At 38.7% G+C, this 22,713-nt stretch overlaps 1 protein-coding gene across 2 annotated transcripts in view; it reads left to right on the top strand.

Annotated features, from left to right (window-relative positions):
- DCDC2 (doublecortin domain containing 2) overlaps positions 1–22,713 on the top strand; it is a 1,207,165-nt gene that overhangs the window by 649,869 nt on the left and 534,583 nt on the right. For both annotated transcript variants that reach the window (XM_044065744.1, XM_044065743.1), the window contains exon 4: positions 2,296–2,427. In XM_044065744.1, the coding sequence (XP_043921679.1) occupies positions 2,296–2,427 (132 nt within the window). The remainder of the gene's footprint in view (positions 1–2,295; positions 2,428–22,713) is intronic.

Raw genomic sequence — 22,713 nt, 5'->3', positions numbered from 1 at the left:
TACTTGAGCTTCAAGCTCTTTCATTTTCTTGATTGCTTCAAGATATCTCATTTCCAGCTACTTTCTGAAGTTATCTAGAGCTGAAATGAGTTGCTTTGCTGTATACTTTGTATGTTTTACCTTCATTTAATTGAAACTGTAATGTGTGATCATGCAATTAAGTGATCTGAAAGGACGAATTCCAAAATGTGTCCAATACTAAATGTCAAAAATGGTTTGCTGGAAACCCAGATTCAACCATTTTCGAACTGCAGCACAACAATGACAGTTAGAACACATCCCCTACTGTCTCCAAACACCATTATGCAGGGGGACAAGTCCCCTACACTCCCACTCTCTGTTACTTTAATATGGTAACTCCGAGATCACACTACAGTGAAGGGAAGGGTACATGTCCTGGTCCCCACTATAGTACAATCTGCACCCGTAATGCCGAATTCAAATGAATGAATGCCAGTGTGCATTTGCTCATGTGAAATCACAACAATGGAATTCGAGATTCCCCATTCTTGCCACTGTATTTTCGCACTTTGGTGCCTCGTACAACGGACTCACAAATAAATGAAGGTAAACCCTTTGTACTTTATAGCTGCTACCAGGCTATCTCCAGGTTTAGTTGAACAAATTTTAACTGAAACCAAGATGGTTATGATCTCATACTTCATTGGGTCTACTTTAGTTTAGCGAATGATCAGATGATCGAACACTGTTAGTTCGAACACTAAATGTCGAACCGGCAAAATAGCGAATGGCCAGAACAGCAAATTTTTTCCCAGGGAAAGAAATCGCTCGACTAGCCATCTGGGTTGTGCCATTTTCTTCACTATAGTGCAATCTCGGACTTGGTATAATTAAGTAGGGGTGGTGTGGGGGGCAAAGCCCCTCACTTCATTTAATGTTTAGTGTTTTTTTTTTTGGGGGGGAAAGAAAATCGCTGTTCTGTTGTTCGCTGTTTTGAGTTTTCGTGCTTTAGGGGTTGATATAACAACGTTTGATCATCTGATCGTTCGTTTTTATAATATAGACCCACTTCATCATAACAGCAGGCTGGTTTTTAGTTTATTTCAAAGTGTATGTATGCAGCAATTTATTTGCCTATTTATTTATTTATTTGTTTACTTCAGTTTGTTTACCAGGGTAGTCTGACTAAGCTCAGACAGCCCCTTTTTAGTAGAAGCCTAGGGAGAAAAGCTGTATGTATAAAAGAACAAGAATCTGAATAAAAAATTACATTTACTTTCAGCTGAGATAAACACTTATGAGAGAGATGCATGCACACATACACACACACACACACACACACACACACACACACACACACACACACACACACACACACACACACACACACACACACACACACACACACACACACACACACACACACACACACACACACACACACACACACACACACTACGATGAAATAACTGAAGACAGACAAGTAAAAATACCTACAAGGGAGAACAGTGGTTGCTATATACAGGTGTACACTTAAGAATATGCAAATTGGATACTAAAAATGCAATCCTTGAAATTAATCATAAAATGCAATCCTTGAATTTAATAATATTCATTCATTAATAAGCTGTGATGTTGGCATTTTTTATACTCCACAGAGCTCAGTATTTCATGTTTCCTAACTATTCTGTCTAAAACATAAAATAACTAGTGTGAAAGATACGCTGTTCTATATTTGCCTTATAGCTACAAGTATACACATGCCTTTTGGTGGCAGATGTGGTCTGTAGACTATAAAAGTTAATTTCATGATAAAGCTGCACTGCTGTAATTCAAATAATATGGGGCAGAGAGGGACTATGGTCTCACAATTGATATCACCAAGACTATAGTGTTTGTTCTACTAATATCACCAAGACTATTTTGCGCACTTAATCTTTTTACACACTTAATATTTTCCATTTGTTAATGATAGCTCTCCAGTACCAACATTCCTTCCTTGTTTTAATGGTAATGCTGACACCAGCAAAATAGACCACAGTAGCATGTCAAGAATACAGGTTACCTTAAAATTAGCCATCCATAAATAGTTCATGGTAGTAATCGCTTGGGCAGTATCAATGTACTATTCCAATGCACATGACCTTAAACTGTTAAAAAGTGCAAGCATTTAATGGTTGTCAGAAAATGAACAGTGAATGAATGACTCAATCAATCAATGTAGTGTTTCATATATGCTATGAAAAACATAGTACATTCACACTAATCTGATTATATTATTAATTTGATAGTAAAACTTAAAATTTGATAAGTATTTTTTGCTTTCTCAAACAGCTTGATTAGTAATGGAGATGTGCTAAACCCTGCAGTTCGACTTTTAATTCCAAGGAGATTTCTTGCCCCGTGGGAAAAAGTCCTTGAAATGGTTACAGAGAAATTAAGTAACAGAACTGGAGCTGTTCACAGGTACATTGTAGTCTTATAAACGTACTGAACTTTCTTTGACTGCTACAGTAAATGTACGCTTTTCATTAGCTGTATTTATCTCAGCCTATGTGAAAGAATGGTTGTATGGCACAACACAGATAACCTTGCAAATCAGACTTCTTGAAATGTGTCTACTGTATATATTATATATATATATATATATATATATATATATATATATATATATATATATATATATATAATTTTGCTTGTTTTGTTTGTTGTCTCACTTTGTATATTTCATTTTATTTCAACTAAGACCTTTTAGTAAATTGAAATATTCTGTACAATTTACATTTATTATTAGGTATTATTTATTATTTGTGTGTAGATTGTGGGGTGATACCAAAACCTGGTTCAGATATTGAAACTGTAACTGAAGCAAGGGGTTTACATCACACCACAGTAAAGCCATAAAAAATATTTGTGAAAACTTTTAACTTTATCATTTAGGCTAACCTTTATTATGTGCATGTTCAGCATAATTCAGAGAATTAAGAACTTGCATAAATACACATTAGTATGTTTTGAGTATTGGGATTCATGCAAGCTTCCCCAAGTCCACAGGTGCAAATGCAGTTAGTTCATTGAGAAGATTCATATATGGATACTATGGTAACCCTGAAGACTTAATTTGAGTGGGAACATATCCTAATGCCTTTGCTTTTGAATTCCCCTACAGGAAATAAGCTCTGCCATTATATGTTTTTGATATATAATCTTGGGAAACAAGGTACCAAAATAAAGTCTCTAGCACTTAAAAATGCCAACAGAATATATATATTTATATATATATATATATATATATATATATATATATATATATATATATATACCTCCTTCTGGTGGGTAAGATTTCTGCAGTTCTCACAAGGCAGGTGTTGTAACTATCTCTTTAACTATGTCTAACCATAGATGGAAAGCTATCCTTCTTTCACATTTACCATTTATTATAGATTCTAAGATAAAAGACAGATATGGCAAAATGTATACATGCTTAATACTTTAGTACTAAGACACGTAAACTCTTTAGCTTACATTTTTGTACATCAATGTTTCATTCTAGAGCAAATTTAAGAAAGATTTCAGTTTATTCTTAACAACAATGCTAGTTGTCAAAATGGCTCCTGTACAAGTGATCAACTTGGTCGACTTCTTTGAGTCAGTCACCAGAGCTGTGGATGAAGGCAAGATGGTTCATACAGCCTACCTTGATCTGGCCAAGGCCTTTGATACCATTCCTTACTCAGGAATCATAGAAAAACTCACTAAGCTGGGCATCAACCCGTATATCACTAGGTGGGTTGCAGACAGGCTCACAGATAGAACCCACAGTGTGAAAATAGCTGACTCCAAGTCAGACTGCTGACCAGTCACGAGTGGAGTCCCACAGGGTTCGGTCCTGGGTCCTCTCCTGTTTGGTGTCTTGAAGTCCAGGCCAACACAACGGGACTCTGGCTGACAATGTTCACAGATGATTGCAAGTTGGGAGCTATTATTAACTCCCCAAGTGATGCTGACATCATACAGAAAGGCCTCACTGAGACCAACGACTGGGTCAGAACCATGGCCTTAAGCTCAATGCCAAAAAATGTGTCGTCATTCCCCATGGGAAAAAAACAGTTCCCTTGAATTACCACATTGATGGTAGTCCACTGAACACAGAAGGCGTTATAAGAGCTCTGGGAACACAGGTTGATAGCAACCTCTCTTTTGACCACCACATTGCCACTGTGGTCAGAAAGTCCTTCTATGTGGCACATCTCATTACGAAGGGTTTTGCATCCAGGAAGAAAGGTAATTATCTCCATCTACCCTTCCCTCATTAGGCCACTCATCGAGTACAATGCCCCATTTGGCATGTACCTCACTAGACACCTGGAACAACTGGAGAGACCACAAAAATACCTCACAAAGCGGATCCTAGGCCTTAAACACTTGCCCTATATTTATTTATTTTATTTATTTATTTTACATTTGTTTACTGGGAAGATCCGACTGGACAGAGCTGTCTGTTTTCAGTGGAGGCCCGGGAAGAAAAACTCCAGAAAAATTGCTAACATACTATACATAAGATATTTACACATTCAGTTATAAAAATATAGCAGTCAATAACATATGATTGCATAAGATATTTACATAAGCATAGTGGTTTAGACATACAACTAAAAGTATAGCAGGTAGTAACATTTGTTTTTCATACAGTATGTTTAGAAGAGATACTCTTGAAGATGTACTGAAGATAAGACAAGAAAGGAAAAACTAAAAAAGGAGGAGAATATAGACAAGTTCATATGAGGTGCATTGACATTTTAAGGGAAAGCTTTTCAGCTTAGTCTGGGGAGAGTTAGTGGGTATAGATGGGGCAGTTGGGAGTAGGCAGCAGTGAGTTGGTAAGTAACATGTGATAATATATAGTGCATCTGTGGGAGTTTTAAAGAGGTTGGATAGTGGGTAGGGGAAAGGAGTTAGAATATGTCAGCCAGGTGCTAGGCAGTTACAAGTAGCGTGTGATAATATATAGTGCATCTGTGGGAGTTTTAAAGAGGTTGGATAGTGGGTAGACTCAAAAAACTCCCAACTATTCTCTGTCTCATATCACCTACTTAGGGGTGATCTTTGCTTGACTTACAAAGCCATGTCTGACCCAGCTCTTTTAGAAATGCTACACCTAAAGAAATCCCAATCCCTCTGCACCACACACTCCAGAGACCTCTGCCTCATTACCACAATCAACAGAACATGCTGGAGGGACAGGTTCATAACCCAGAGACTGCCCATGCTCTGGAATAGACTTCCCATACATGTCAAGCAGAGCACCTCATTGTCCCTCTTCAATACAAATCTTGATGAGTGGATGGGAAATATTAAGTTCACCCTGGGGATCACTCCAGTGGCTCTACTCGACAGAGGCACTAGGAACAAAGGTTGGGTGGCATGATGCCAGGGTAATCCTATGGGCTAGGCTTGGAAAGGCTCTAGGGCCTTTAGCCTAGTACACACCTATGAACAGTCAAGAGTTTATGTTATTACTGCCTGAACAAAGCATGTCAAATTTAATATTGTTAAAAGGTTTCCCCTTTGAGATGTAGTCACAGTGGAACTGCTGTTTTTTAGGGATCACTGTGTACTATGTTGGGGACTTCCCCACTGTTGTGTGCCTGGGCAGTTATTATATAAAATTAAGAGAAGTGTGAGATCCTGTATTGGGGTGATAGACCTCTCTCATGTTAAACTAGTGTATTTAAGTAATGGGGGCTTCCTATACTGTGAATATGCTTATTTTGATATGGACAGTGGGTTGCAGGTGACTTGTGTTTTCGATCAATGGTAACTGAGCAGTAGGTTTTCATGTAATTGTGTTTCCATTCCTCATAGGGGAAGAGGTCAGAATTGGAGTCCATACAATGAAATGTGCATATGATGCTGCAGATACCATGTCAGGGTTAGTTATGGGAAAACTAGCATGGTTTCAAAGAGTTTTAAAGTGAGTGTGCTATGTATAAATTAATTCTTGTCTGGCCAAACAGCAGATGTTATAATTATTAGTTTAGAAAAGACAAATAAAACACTATCTTCATTTAAAGAGCAGTATGTACCTCACAATCCTCAGCATTAGGAGATTTTCAACACAGAGAGAGTGTGTGTGTGTGTGTGTGTGTGTGTGTGTGTGTGTGTGTGTGTGTGTGTGTGTGTGTGTGTGTGTGTGTGTGTGCGTGTGTGTGTGTGTGTGTGTGTGTGTGTGTGTGTGTGTGTGTGTGTGTGTGTGTGCATTTGCATGGTAGACTTTAAGTAAGGACTAGGGAAGGGGAGAGAAGTAAACCAAGAAATAATAACAAATACTGCACTGACATGGCTAAGTACTGAAAAATGTTTATTCGAAATAAAATAAAACGTTAAAAGTAAGCGCTTTCGTGATTACAAAATCGCATCATCAGACTGAAAACTGAATAAAACAGCACTCAATTTAAAATGAGACTAACCAATGTATTCCTAAAATCAATTAAACCATTTAGAATAACAGGTATAGTCACAGGAAAAACTGCACACAATTTCCAAGTTGCAAAGCCTACTTCTTCTTCTTCTTCTTCTTTCGGCTTTTCCCGGTCAGGGGTCGCCACAGCGGATCATCTGTCCGCTCATTATTGGCAGTGGAGTTTTACAGTGTCGAGTTCCAGCCCAGCGCCCAACCTTCCACAGAAGGTACACGCACACACGCACTCACACCTATGGCCAATTTAGAGTGGCCAGTCCACCTACAGCATGTCTTTGGGATGTGGGAGGAAACCAGAGCACCCGGAGGAAACCCACGCGACCACAGGGAGGACATGCAGACTCTGCACAGAAGGTATCCAGCCGAGGATCGAACCAGAGAACCTCTTGCTGTGAGGCGGCAATACTGGAAATTACACAAGCAAGAAAATATAAAATAATATGTGCATATATATGATATTGTACAGAAATTAAAACTAATGTTTGAGTGGATGTGCGTTCAGAACAGGTTTGAGGCTAGATACCCCATTTAAACCAGGTTTGAGGCTAGATACCCCATTTAAACCAGGTTTGAGGCTAGATACCCCATTTCAACCAGGTTTGAGGCTAGATACCCCATTTCAACCAGGTTTGAGGCTAGATACCCCATTTAAACCAGGTGGTTTCTCTGCATTAAACAGTAAAATGCATTTCTGTTCTGCAACTCCTGTACTGTTAATAGCATCGCCCCCTCTAATTCCCACATCCAATACCTGAAAAACTAAGAACTTAAAATGATGTCCTGGGCCATGCTGAATGATGTGCTCTGTTAAAGCATTGGTCTCTCTTTTGTTTGTAATATCCCTGCAATGTTCCAAAATTGTATCTTTTAAAGTATTAGTCATGCCTATATAAAAGGCATGACAAACCTGACAGCTACTAAAGTGAACGATGTTGGTAGTTTTGCAGTCAGCATAGAAGTCTAACTCGATTTTAAGATTCACATAGGGATGTATATAAACTGAACCTGAAAGAATATGCTTACAGGGGAGAGAAGTGTCAGTATGCTTGAATACTTATATGTTGAAAGTGTGTATGTGTGTGTGTGTGTGTGTGTGTGTGTGTGTGTGTGTGTGTGTGTGTGTGTGTGTGTGTGTGTGTGTGTCTTATTTTGTATTTCGTTTAGAGAAAGAACATTTTTTACCCTAATATTTGGAGCTGTTATTGGGGCAAGGATAGAGTTAGGGCTAATATTCATGACAAAGGTGATGCTTGGGGGGGGTCCCCTTACCCTTTTCTTAATCATGTGTGCTGACCCTAACCCTTTCTTTCCATCTACCCATCACTGTTTGTATTAAGGTACTACACACCATTTCCTTAAATAGTACCACTAAACATATAGTGTATGGCTGTGAGTTTGTGCTTTTTTTTTGTTGTTGTTATTATTTATTTATTTGTTTCATTTTGTAACTGGGACAGGCTGACTGGGCCATGCAAGACCCCTTTTCAGCAGAGTCCCAGGGACAAAAGCTCCAGGAAACATAATAAATATTTACATACAGCAGAAGTTAAATTACAATGCAATGAATAATATAGTCACATTATAACAACAGTGCATTCAAAGTTGTGGATTTGTATATTTGGGAGGGGTGTATAGGACAGAATAGAGGAAGGTGCAATTGAGGGGAGGGGTTTAGCGAAGTAGAAAAGAAGGAAGGATGAAGACAGGGGTAGGTATAGATTTTGATATAGGAAGACAGCGTAGAAGTTTAAGGAGAGAGAAGATCATGTAGGACAGGGATAAGAATAAAGAGAAAAGATTAGCTCTTCCCAGTGAGCAGGGACAGTGCCAGGAACTGAGGAGATAGTCCTTTAGTTTGATTGTGATGGAGTGTATATTTGTTGTTTGATGAATGTCGGTCACAACTTTCAACCTCCTACTACAAGAAATCTGTACAAAACCAAAAATAATGGGGGACAAAGGCTCAAAAACAGGGACACTTTTTAAATAGTGTTCTTACAAGAAAAGTTGCTTGAATAAAAGGTTTTGTGTTATCGTGCATTTTCTGAAGGATATGAATTCTGAAACTCGAATGTCTATCATTATTTAGTGAATTCAGTCCTCACTGATTTGTCAGAAAATGACAAATATTATGACAAACAAACTAAAAATATGAGGCAATAATCTGGGCATTCTGCCAAAATCTGGACAGCTGAGAGGTATTATGTCAGTAGGGAGGGAGTTCCAGATCTTAGCTATGTAGGTGGAGTGTAAAGAATCCCCACAGGTATTATTTGTTTTGAGGACAATGGCCAGATTTGTGTCCATTGAGTGAAGTAGTCTTGGAGGAGTTTACCATGGCATTAGGGCAGTCAGAGAAGGGTATTTGTTTGGGAAGTAGAGTATGCTATAGGCAGATTAGTTCAGAATTAGGATGTTAGGGAGTTTGAATTAATGTAATTTCTTAAGGGCATTGCAGTGATGAGTTGTATTTTACATCAGGCAAGCAAAGTTAGCACTGTTGTTGTGACATTGTTCTAGGTTTATTTATGAAGAGTGGAATGCATAGAATAAGCTAGACAGGAGGTATGAGGTAGCTGCACACTTTTGTGAATACCCAGTGAAGAATTTAGAAGATCTATAGAGTATACTTAGCTTATAGTGAGGTCTTTGTATGGCCTCTCATATGTGGATATTGAATTTAATCTGATCATCTATAATGATGCCTAGCAGTTTTGTGTGTTATACTACCTCTGTTTGAATATTTTGAGAGGACAGAAATAAGAAAGACACTTTATCATCAGTGCAAGTCTGGGGGTGAAATGCTTTAATTTAGTTTTGTTTGGATTTAGGAAGAGGTGAGAGTGGGTTAACCAGATCTCAATAGAAGTAACTGTTTCCTGAGTGAGGAACTGCAGAACACGTATAGGGTTAGCAGCACAGATAAGAGTTGAATATTAATAACATTGGACAAGAAAGGCATGGGAGGATATAGTATATAGTTTGTTTATGAAAAGGCTAAAAAGAAGAGGGCCATAGGATTGAACCTTGAGGGACTCAGGTGGTAACTGGTAGATAGGATGAGAAGTTTGAGTGCCATTTTACTGACTGCATATGGTTTGTTAGGTAGCTAGTGAACCAGTTGAATATTGTAGAAGTGAAAACTAGAGAGACTAGTATCTGAAAAAGTTTGAGTGAAATAAAGTACCAAAAGCCTTTCAGAAATCAAAATGATAGCAGAGATATATTTGTTTTCATTTCTTCTATGAAGGATGGAATAAAGGAAGGATAGGAGGGCAATGACTATAATATGATTGGGGTGAAAGCCATGCTGGGTAGATAACATGAGGTTGTAAGAGAGACGGTGTTTGAGTATCTGGTTATAAAAGTATATTTCTAGGAAGTGGGGAGATTGTAGTAATGGAATAATTGTTTGATAGTCCTGCTGATTTTTCTCCTTTATGTGAAAGAATGATATATGTTTGTTTCCAGGGTTTAGGAGCAGTGGCTTCTGAGACAGAGTGCTTTATGAGAATTGAGATAGTATAGGAAAAAGGTTTAGTTGCTAGTTTTAGATATTCAACAGGGAGACTGTCTGCAGCAAGAGTAGCCATTTAAGATTGCTGATGAGTTTCTTAGTAGTTTTAGCTGGATCTGGCTGTGAGTGGAAAGATAATGAGATGGAGGGAATTGGCTGAGGATTTGTTTTTGAGTGGTTGTTTTTCTTTTGAGTAAGGACTGTGATAGTATGTATGAAGTGTGAGTTGAAATTAGAAACTATGTCTTGACCAGAGAGAGAGAGGGGCTGGGATAAGGCTGAGATATTTTACCTGGATTCAAGATATTATTGATGGTAGTCCAGAATGATTTAGGATTTGTGACTTGAAAATATTATAGTGATATTTAATATGATTTATTATCAGCTTTGATAAGTTTTTTGAGCGATAAAAGAGTTTGTTATTGTTTTGCAGAGTACTAGAGTTTGTATTATATTGCCAGGTTTTCCAAGCAACATCTCTCTCTGGTGCATGATTTATGTTTCAGGTTTTAACCTGGTAGCTGGGTTAGATTTGAATCTTTTGTTTCTAATGGAGGTGTGAGTGTTGAGAATGTTAATGAATGTGAAATTGAAATTTTTGATGGCTTGATCAAGTGGAAGCCATTTTAACAATGTCCAATTACAGAGTAAAATAGATGAGATGAATCTGTTGATATCAAAATGATTGTAATTTCTAACATGTGTGTTTTGAGATTTTGATTGTGTTGCACTGCTGTCTTATTACATATGTAGAGCAGTGATTACTTAGAGTGTCAAGGGGAGTACCTGCATTAATTATGTTGTATGAATAGCTGGCTAAGATCCAACTGAGAATGGTAAATTTATTTCAGGCTTTGTTGAATTTTGTGTGAGAGTGGATGAGATGAGAAACGCCAAATAATAGTATTGGATTTTGATCTGAATGTTTTTCAACACTGTTCTAGTCACTGTTAAAATCTCCTAGGATAAGCTTTTTGTGTGATATGCTTTTGGATACCCATGATAATATGTCTTCTATAATGTAGTCATTGTTGGTAGCAGGAGGGATATGTAACATAATAATGCACAAGGATCTGTGATTGTTTAATTTGTGCCAGATTATAAGGATTTCTGTATTAGCAGAGGCTGGGATATCACATGGATATGGTAAGATGTTTAGTTGTGGAAATAAATTAAAGCAATGTTTTTTCCATGTTTATTTGTTCGAGCAGTTCTGATTATGTTCTAGCGTGTGGGTAGGAAGGTATTATCTAGGTTTTGTAGTTTGAACCAAATTTCAACAATGGACATAATATCAGAAGAGTGGGTTGCAACCCATGCATGAAATTCAGAAATGTTATTACAGTGGCTAAGAATATTAATTTTATAGTGTATAAATTTAGTGGTAGAGACTGTGGTGGTACTAGTGGAAGAAATATTCAAAGGTGTTGTTGAATTAGAATTGGTTGTAGGAGGGCAGGGACCGGGGTTTGGGTGAACATCTCCTTTGAGCCTCAGTAAGATCATTGAGCTGGTTTGGAGGAGGTATGCTAGAGTATTTTTTTAATTGGTTTGCTTTTTGCAGTACTAAGTTCTGTAATTTGTAGGTGTATACCTTTAGAGATCATGTTTTAGCCTGAAATAGGAGGAGAAGATTTTTGTAGGGGATAGCTACTATAGTAAATGAGGATGAACTAGTAAGACTAAAGTGTTGTCTAAAGAAGTCATATTGTATTTGTGTCTGGGAATGTATATCTTACTGCATAGGATAATAAGATGTCACATTACAGAGACGGAGCCAAAGACTAATTGTTAGGAATGGGACAATCATTGTTGCTTTTACAACTGCAGATAAAGGAACATTGTCTTATATTCAGTCCAACCATCTTTAATTTACATATCAGCATCTTCATAACAGCATCTATCTTGCATACTACAATGTTTAGTATTAAAAAGAAACATTTTCAAACTTTTACCAGGCCATATTTTCAGATTATGCTTCAAATCTAATGTCAGATATAATTAACAACTTCAGCTGTAAACATATTTAGCTACTTAGCTTTGTTTTCCATGATCACCATTCCATGGTATAAATTAGATATATATGATTTCTTAAATTACTTTACTTACATACAATCCAGTTACTCAAATCTTGCTTTTACTATGCTCAACATTCATTTCCTTTGGTGCAGCTTCCTAGGATTGGAATCTAAGGAATATTGGTGGCAAGTTCTTTTAAATGCCACACAATTCCCTGGTCTTAATGACTCAACATCCATTACAAGTATTTTAAAGCTTAAGGCTTATAATAGATAGGTATAATAGACATATTTATACATTTTATTTTATTTGATTTTAAGCCAATACATTTATTTTGTATTTCATGTATAAACATAGATATGTGTTTAGGTACGTGTATTTAAAGATTTTAGTATCAATTAATTGTTTTAGTTAATTGTTTAATTGGTTTATTGGAGCATTAGCACAGCTATATAATGATTTTTTGTCTTTGTAAATTTGTCTGATGAAGGCTGACGTCTCAGCCGAAAGCGCTTACCATTAAACTTTTTGAACTGACAACTCCGTTGTGGTCCGCTGGATTGCTGTTGCGCTGCTGGTTTTATACTTTTGTATAGTCATTTGGACCGAATCTAGTATGTCAAGAAAACACATGTGCAAAGTGGAGAGCTATGTATGGAATGACAGTTTTTTATTGGGATAGGTGCCCATTTTTTTTTACTTCAGTAAGACAGGAATGTTAGATAAGGGACATTGGTATTTCTGGGTCAGGTAAGTAGGGTAGGTGAGGAAGCAGATGCAAACAAACAGGACAACCAAAACAAGACACAGGGATGGTGAGGGATACCATGATTGGGGTTAGGAAGGGGACAACAAATGCCCATGCCCATCAAACATGGGGGCAGTGAGAATCTAGTCTTCACCCATGGGACTGTCATCATCATCTCCTTACTCCACTGGCTGTTGGAGTGCTTGACATCTTCTCCTACAGACCATAAGGGAGAGCAGCCTCTCCATCTGGCATAGGAGTGCACCAATGGTGCTGTGCAGGACCCTACACACCAACCCTGGCGTCTCCTGGCATGTGATAAAATCCCCACTTCCACCAGTACTCCCAGAGGGTACCACAACACCAGCTGCCAGGGTTGTGCTACCTGATGTGGAGGACCCAGGTAGTGCAGGGGCAGCAGAAACAGTACTGGCAGGCTGGGTCACAAATGTGCTGGGAATCGGAGCAGGAGCCAGTGGATCAGTGGTTTGAAGGCTGAGCCATGGTGGCTGGCCTACCTACCTGTGCTGTAAACCATTTTGAGATTTGTCAAAAATGCATAACATGAAAACACTTTGATGACACAAAGGAAAATAAAAAAGAGAAAGAAGGGTTGGGGTAAGAGAAAAAAGAGATCTAATTACTACCATCATATGTGACATGCAATGCATTATCACAATAACAAAGTATTTTATCTTAACTTTAACATTTAAGTATACTTCTTAATTACAAACCATAAGAAAGGATTGCTCAAAGTAATCCTTTGCAATGTGCATATATTGCACATGTTTGGTCCAATTATACAGATTAAGTTAAGAGCAGGGCATTTATGCCACTTTTGTTGAAATTAAATTATGTAATATTTTTAAAGTATTTTACTATATATTTATTACTTGTGGTATTTGAACCTGCAAGATCTGACTACAGTCTTAGACTTGACTCCTACAGTTGGCTTGCGCTACAGCCTGAAGTATGCATGCTTGCTTACTTTGACAGTTTGGATATGCATGCTTACTTTGCTACAACTGTATAGAAAAGAAATACATTTGTTAGAGTAATAGTTCTGTTTTGCTGTATACATATCCCTTGCTTTCCTTAGTCTCTCTTTAGATGTTCAGCATGGGCCTGTCTATTCACAATAATCTCTGTGTTGGCTGTAGAATGAAGAGAAGAGAACAAGAGAAGAGCATTATGCATACCAGTCTTGCCTGTATGCAGCTTTCTGTCTACTATAAATTCTCTTTATCAGTATACCTACACAACTGTGGGATGTCAGCAGTCCTGAACTCATCCAGACGCTGGCTGAGTTTATCCCTCTTACACCTTTTCAGGTCATTAAAGTGATGTCTACACTGTTCTCCAGTATGTGGAGTGCCAGTCTCACTGGAGACAGCCTTGGCCAGAATATTTCAAGCCTCAGACTTGTACTGGGAGTCAGTATAGTGTCCTGGCAACAGCCTTTGGTTGTGGTACTTTACAAGGAGTTCAGTGAAGATTCTAGACTCCTCAACACCCCAACTCTGTGTCCTAAATTGGGCACCTTCCCTTCTACCACCAGACATGGCCAAACAGAAACAAACAGCAATAGTTAAGAGTGATTTCCTACCAATGTATATCTCATTTACTGGTAGTGTGCAAACATGAACAACAATGCCAACCATGTTTGTGAGATGTTAAACAAGAGAGCAACAGTTCCAAACAGAGAGGAAAGCAGTGTTTGAAACTGAAAGGTTAATCTGACACGTGACATTAATTTGACGGTTGTTTGGTGCTGGAACTGTTAGGTGATTTAACTTTGAAGACGTACTGGGGCCATAAATTTTATGACCAGACACATTTTTGGGGAGGCTTTACATACTGATAAAATTAATTTTTACAATGTAGGATTCAAACTTATGCATAAGAGACAAAACATTTTCTTCCACAGTGGTGATTTTTCATCCTTGCCACAGAAGAAATGCTTCTCAGACATACTCATTATTTACGTATAAATGCACATGACAGATGAGGGGTTAACTATGTATGTGTGTGACTTAACAATGTCCTAATTTATACATTCCTGTGTGTATGACTATTATTTAAGTCAGAAGACCATCCAAGGCCAGAGAACTGAATTATGATTACAGAAACATTAATCAGTGTACCCTCACTCACACAAATAATTCATATGAGTCTATTAAAATTGAGTTTAGAACCCTTAATAAAATCTGGAGTATGTAATATTTTTTCATGTGAATTTTAATATAAAGTAAAAGGGAACAACAGAAAAATATTTGGAATTTGGTGTATTAGAACCCACGATCATCTGTATTGCAGCCTTACATTTACACCTGCTGCCAAAGGAATGGTTACAAAACAGTTGGATATTTTCATTTTCATTATTAACTTGTGTGTGTTATCCTCAGTGCAATGCCACTTAGACTGTTTGTGTGGTGCCCAACACACTTGATAGAATATATCTGTTTAGAAATTGTCTACTGTCTGCTTCCTATGTCCAGGTGTTGAGGAAGGTTGCTAATCACCTCGCAACACTGTTTAGCACCTTTGCATGACAGAAAACAAAGAAATGCAACAATGTATCCTTTTTGAAATTGAGAATGTCTGCATCATGTCTGTAGGCATTCTCTTTGCTTTGTGTGCTGGCCATTAGTCCAGGTTTGCATGATAGTAAGTGATGCACAAATGTCAGAAGCAAAGCTAAACTTGTTTTATCTATGTCAGCAGTGTTTCTTAGGTTTCATTCTTAAAAGACAAATGTGGGATTTGAAGTTAAATCTACAGAGAGTATATTCTGTGTGGCTCAATATGTTTAGCAGATGTGCTACACACACATGCTTTACAGAGGTAGTTTATGTATTGGTTATCATAGAAGTATGTACATTACGTGGCATTTATTGTATTTATCTGTTTCCCGTGTTTGTGCTAAGCCGTGCACTGCACAAATACTGGTATTAAAAAGAAATTACATACAGTAGAGAGTTGATTATCTGATTGTCGATTATCCAAAACATCAGTTATCTGAACCAGCCTTCCAAAGTTTTGGGGTAGGAAAAAATCATAAAGTCTGAATATGTAAACATTATACATATTCCCGTGAGCATATTTTTTTGAGCTTGTAGCTAGCTCGTGTGTGAAAATGTTCTTTATTGAATACTGATATACTGAAATTCGGGATTTCAGTATTTCAAGATTATAAAGTGAACCCATATATATATATATATATATATATATATATATATATATATATATATATGTATATATATATATATATATATATATATATATATATATATATATATATATATATATATATATATATATAAAACAGATCTATCGCCCTGCATACTATTCCTTCATTATGGAAAACCTCATATATCATCCCCCTCCACAAGGGAGGTCTATCTACTGACCTCTCTAACTACTGGCCCATTGCAATCCTATCACTTCCCTCAAAAATTCTAGAAAAATGTATCCACCACCAACTCCTTACACACCTGCTAACCAACAACCTTCTAACTAAAACCCAACATGGATTCAGACCTTCCCATAGCACCGACACTGCCCTAATTAACTTTTCCAATACCATAAACTCGCACAGGGATCAAGGAAAGCTGATCTCTGCCACATTCTTAGACCTATCCAAGGCATTTGATACAGTTCCCCATAACAAACTCCTCACCTGTCTAGCAGAAGCAGCCTTGATGACCCCACTCTACAGTGGTTTAACAGTTACCTAAACAACCAGTCACATGTGGTGTCCCACAAGGTTCAATCCTTGGCCCCCTTCTCTTCAACATATTTACAAGTAATCTCCACCTAGTTACCACTAAAGCCAACATTGTCCAGTATGCGGATGACACTACCCTAATCTGCTCATCAACAAGCATCCAATTACTTCAAAGTAAAGCCCAAGAATCCTTTACTGAGGTAGAGAACTGGCTAAACAACTACCAACTAATACTAAACCCCCAAAAAAACACAGCTAATACTATTCCACCCAACCAAACACTGCAATGCCACCTTTTCCATCATGTCTACAATGGCACCCTCATCACTCCAGTAACTGAGGCTAATCTCTTAGGCATCACTATTGATCATCAACTTAAATACAACAAGCACATATCCCAAAATATCTCTAAAGTCCATAAAAAACTAGGTTGCCTATATCGTTGCAAACTATTCCTAACCCCTGAGACTAGAACAACAATAGCCAGAACTCATCTCCTATCAACACTACTTTACGCCTCTCCAGTTCTCACCAATATTAATGAAACCAACCTGAACAAACTCTCTCCATGCTACAATAAAATAGCTAGGTTCACTGCCAATAATAGATTACATTCCCACCATTGCCTATCCCTAACTAAACTGCACTGGTTAGAATTTCCAAACCTCCTACGCTACCACCAACTGATCATAGCCCATCAAATTCTCTTCCATCCGGGGAAGTGCCCTGCCCTTGCCGACATGCTAAACTTTCACAACCCTAAAAGGGAGCTACGTTCATGTATCAAAAACCTGACTGAAGTTAATCCATGCAATAACAGTTCTGGGGAGGCCTTATTCTCCCATGATGTTGCCAATACATGGAACCCTCTCCCACCTGAACTCAGGCTACAAAGTCACACAGGCACCTTCAAAGGCCTTCTTAAATTACACCTCAATACTAACCCTCTCTGCAACTGCAAAGGCCCCCCTTGAAGACCCACTTTTCCATATGTAAGTGACCCATTGAAGCCTTTAATGCATACACTATGCTCTCACCTGAAATGTATTTTTTGTATATATTGTGAATAATGGTACTACTCCTGAGTATCTTATTGTTCTACATAATTGTTTTTTGTACTTCATTGTTTCTCTTATCTTGCATGCCAGTTTTATTGTTATCTAAAGCATGTATGTACACTGTTATTTCTTTGGAGCTTTTCTCCCCAGGACTCCACTGAAAAAGGACACATGATGTCCAGTTGGACTTATCCTGCTAAAATAAATGTTAAACTAAAATAAATTAAAATAAATATATACACGTGCATTAGCAAATGCTACTTTTTATCTCTATGCACGTTTTAGAAGCTTACTGATTTTTTTCAGGGCATTTTACTTTCTCAGATGCACAGGTTTATTAATGTTCATCATAAGTATTAATGTTACAACTGTTTCTCTTTACACTCTTCTATTGTTATTTCAGTGAACTATAAATGTCCTGTATTGTCAATGAGACAGGAATGTTAGCCTTCTAGGATGCCCTATAGACACCTCTAGGAGAGTGATGGCCACAGGTAGAGCTGACTGTCAATTGCATAAAAATTAATGTTCTGTGGTAAATGTGTACACAATTTTTTGAGACAGTTTGTTTAATAGCACTTAACACAATTCACTGATGTTTTATTCCTTTGTTTGGTACAAAAATGACATCTGCCTGTTGTTTTGAGAGTGGGGAGCTAAGCTCCATTTCTGTGTTGGCACAACCAACATGTTTTTACATAGGTTTGCTTTGCTATTATTACTCCTTTGTTTTCCATTAAACCTTTGTTTTTGTGTGACTGCGATATGTTACAACCACATAATCCTTTTTTATATCTGAATAACTTGAAAGTTTTTGGTTTCTCCAATGGGTAATATTGAAAAACTAATATGTGTTATTTTGAAGTAGGTCTTTTATTTATATGATATTTATGTGTAGTATCCTTCTTTTGTGTTTTATGTCACCTAGGACTATTGCACCCAAGTGTCACAGTCCTTGGAAACCCCCTTCAGTAACTTTGAAAACGATGTGATCATCCAAACATTTTGGCAACATGGTGCCTTTCTGCTTGAGATAGGATGTGGGGATATATGTGGAAGAATGTACATTTGGAACGGGATAGTGAATGATTTGAATGCTGTTGGGGGAAGCAGCAGGGCATATGATCAGGTGCATCATAGGGCCACTGACATAATTTCATCGGCCAGGAGGAAATCACCTGCAGTGGTCCATGGGCAGCTGGCTACCAGGGGACTTGCTACAGAGCCATCACTGACATCAAATGAGTTTCTGTCCACTGTCAGGGATCCAGAGAGCTCAGGAAAAAGTACTTAACAGCATGTGATTGATGTTGGTGCTGCTGTTTTAGGGAGAACAAGAATGTCCCAGAAAAAACTTCCAGGTATGCTTACCTATGTCAATTTTTAAATATTTTTTTTCAAGTAAAATATTGAAAGCAATACTTAAGATGGTTTAACATTTTTTTTTTTGTGGGGGAGTAGTTATAGATTGATAGAGTTAACAACACATTCTGGTTCATTATGCATGGGCTTGGAGGCGATGTGTCATCCAAGTTTCAGTTAAATGTATTGTTAATGGACATATAAAGGACAACATTTTTTCCCCTTGTGTTATTGTTATTGTGATGGTGGTGTGCTTACATTTTGCTTAACTTCTTCTAGGACCATCCTCCCTTGCACGTGTGGAGTTATCTACATATAGTAAGCCAAACATATTTATTTCAGTACGGATGAACATTTGAGTGAAATATTAATTTATCCATATGTATGAGGTGGGTGTCAGGACTGTGTATGTATTGCTGTACCATCTATGATAGTGGCACCGGTGTTAGTTTGCTAGCATATATTGAACTGTAGTAGTGTAGCTATTAATTTCTTTCTTGTGTTTGTTGCTTATTATCACAGGTGATCCTGACAGTGGAAGTGTAGGATTCTTACTACCTGATGTCAGAGTATCGGCAGACTCTGATGATGATGGTGGCCAAACCCAGGCACAGTCAGGGGGTGCACAGGTTGAATCTGACACTGAGGTTGACTTTCAGGCATTTCCTATAATTCCATCAGAGACAGCCAGTAGGCCTACTCAAACCGATTCCAGTGAGCCGTCAGATATGGACAGGTAGAGGGTGAGACACTTGATCAGGGTATGTGGTTACTGCGGCTTCAGTACCTGTTGACTGTGGCTGTAGCAAAAGTATGGGTGAGGTGTCATGTCAGAGAGTTGCCCGGCGGAGGCATGTTCAACACCCTCCACCTGATCCTGGTATGTTTTTCCATGCAACTCAATGTACGCTTAGGGCCATCATGGAGGTGTAGACATGTTCCAATAGGGCCTCTGAGGAAATGCTTATGGTTGTGTATGTGGCACAGACTGACATGCCTGATTGCCATGACCATGTTGCCAGTTCAATGAATCAGATGAATGACATGTTGGAATGGGCAGTATCTGTGATGAAATGTCTGCTGGGAGGAGTATGGCATCCACATGAGTGTAGGTTAGCTATGTCATCTGATGTTAGTTGACATGGTTGTGCCCAGTCATGCTTCTCTAGTGGCACTACTTCCACTGCTCCATTGGTGACTGAGGTGTCCACACCCAGACATGGCATATCATGGGGTCATGGTCCTGGGTGTACTCCTGAGGAGAGTTTGTCTAGCAGATGTCAGTCACGTTCAGGTAGCTGCAGTGCATCTGACTGTGGGAGTGGACGTGCCAGTGCAACTCCTGGCAGAACCAGTGTCGGGGTTGGGGATGACAATGATGAACTGTCACCTCTACCATGCATGGCTCACACCTGTCTGACATGCCAGGACGTAGAGCTAGCACAGTGCTTGGCTGTGTTCTTGCAGGAACTCACACACCAGTTTCACCTGGAGTGTCAATACAGACACACATACATAACAGTTAAATGGGTCAGTTGGGAGGCATAAAGGTCATTCTATCTCATTGGCCATTTGATACTTTATCCAAATGTCTGCCTGTTTCTGTTACTTATTCACACACACTCACTACCTTTTGTGTCAGCCCACACACACACACATACAACACCCTGTGCAAATGATGATAAATGTGCCATATCCTTGTTTTCTATCTTTTGGATTCAGAGATACACAAGTCTTTTGTCTGATGTTCAGAGTGCATAGGTGACTTAATGCTTACTATATCTGTTTTTGTGATGCTGTTTTGCAAATTGTACTGCTTTCTTACTGGTTTTTGTAATCTGTACATCCCTCCCAAACCCCTTAGGTGGTGAGCATGTGCGCTATCTGTTGCCTCTTGGTCAGTGCGAGGACATATTGTGAACATCTACATCTGCCTACACCCACAGCGGCTGCTGGGTCCCCCTCTGACTCCTCACCTGCATATGGCTGTCGTGACCTTGCCACCGGTGGTGGGATCTGTGGCCCTTCCCCTTGTAGTTCCTGCTGAAGCTGTTTTCTCAGGATAATGTTGCTGAGCATGGCACAGATGGTGATATTTCGGCACATGTACAGAGATTGTACTGCAGGGCTCACCCAGATGTATCTAGGCACCACAACTACAACTTTATCAGCCAAAACACATGATTTATGATATTTCTTGTTTGAGCATGTACTCCAATATAGCATTCTTCAGTTGGTGTGTGTGCATTTCTGATGGTCGCCATCAGCCACGGTTCCAGTGCATAACCTGCATCTGCCAGTAAATGACCCTGTGGGACATCTCCCCTAGAAAACTTGTCATACAGTTGACAGTTGTGCCAAATATGTGAGTTGTGGTAACCACCTGGGTTGCCAGCACACGCATTCAGGATGATTCCCTTAGTGTTACACATGACCTGGCAGTTAATAGAGTAGTAGCCCTTTCTATTTATTTATGCCCTTCCCTCTTCCCAGGTGGTGCTGTGATTTCTACATGTGTAAGGTCTATGGCACCCAAGACTTCATGGTAGTGTGCTACAGGGTATATAACTCCTGCATAGTACTGGCTCTGTCCTCAGCTGTATGGGGAAAATATATGTACTCACTGGCATGTTGCAGCATAGCATTCAGGACTTGGTGGAGAATCCTTGATGCTGATGCTTGTGACACCCCCAACATGTCACCTGTTCATCTCTGGAAGGTTCCTGTACCTAAAATTTGAAGTGCTTCACATACATTAGTCTTCACTGGTATTGTTTCCCCTTGGTTTGCCCTTCCTCTCAGTTGAGGGAGACAGAGTTTGCAGAGTTCCTGCAGTGTGTCTCTACCCCCCCTGTATCACTGTATAAATTTCACCTCATGCAGATTATGAAAAGTTAACAGGGTCTAAAAACCCTTCTCCTTCTTGGCCGAGGTCTATCAGCGGCAGCAGCAGGAGCATAGACATGGGCCTGCTGCACATACAGATGAATAAGAGCAACAACAGCCCCTAACATTTTTTCCGTGTAGCCTAGTTTCGTTGGCTGCATTCCAGTAGATTTTGGAATTCAGAGAGAAAACCAACACTGAGTCTGCATGGTTGCTTTAGAACCTGTTGAATAGCTCCTCCATCTTGGATTCGTTGATTAGCATACAATTCAGTTGCTTATGCTATAATTAGCAATCCACAATGTTTACCATGTTTACATGGCTCTATATGGTGTGTAGAGCTGCTTACTGAATACAAAACAGTGTGCTATCATGTGTGTGTTGCACCATGATGTGCACACAGTTTTAGCAGCCTGTGTACGCTTTATTGAATGTACATCATAGTCTATGTAAATTCTGAAACAGCTTGTCTTATTTATATAGCTAATACTTCATCATACTTACCGTCCCAAGGATTATTAATTTCTGCTCAGCATTACGTTTTAGCCTATGTCTATTTTTAGGCAATACTAGACATCAATTACACACCTACAACAATTCCTGCTAACAAACCAAAGACCAATGTGCAAACATGTTTAAGACAAACCTCACACTCAAACTGTAAAAGAAAAACAAAACATTTATAGGTTCATAAGTAAGTAGAAGGCTCCCTGCCCTTGTGGATCATTTTAAGCCTATCCAATTTATTTTTTGGTGCTTGAATTAACTTATCCTACGTGGGGTTAGATTGACTTTACCCATCCCATGATCAATAATTATATATTAACCCTAGTGAGAATAACAGCATAGATAATTTTAGGGGGTCCATACAAGAGATAAAGTATTTAGGAGATGCCTTTGTCCATCTGTAGTACAGCAGGCAGTCTTGGGGTAAATTTTCTGTTTTCCATCCAT

Source organism: Protopterus annectens, chromosome 3.part0, assembly GCF_019279795.1.
Source record: "Protopterus annectens isolate FY-2018-M chromosome 3.part0, PAN1.0, whole genome shotgun sequence".
In the NCBI taxonomy this organism is placed as follows: Eukaryota; Metazoa; Chordata; order Ceratodontiformes; family Protopteridae; genus Protopterus; species Protopterus annectens.
Note: the sequence above shows the minus strand (reverse complement) of the source record. Positions and strands in the feature narration are given on the sequence as shown.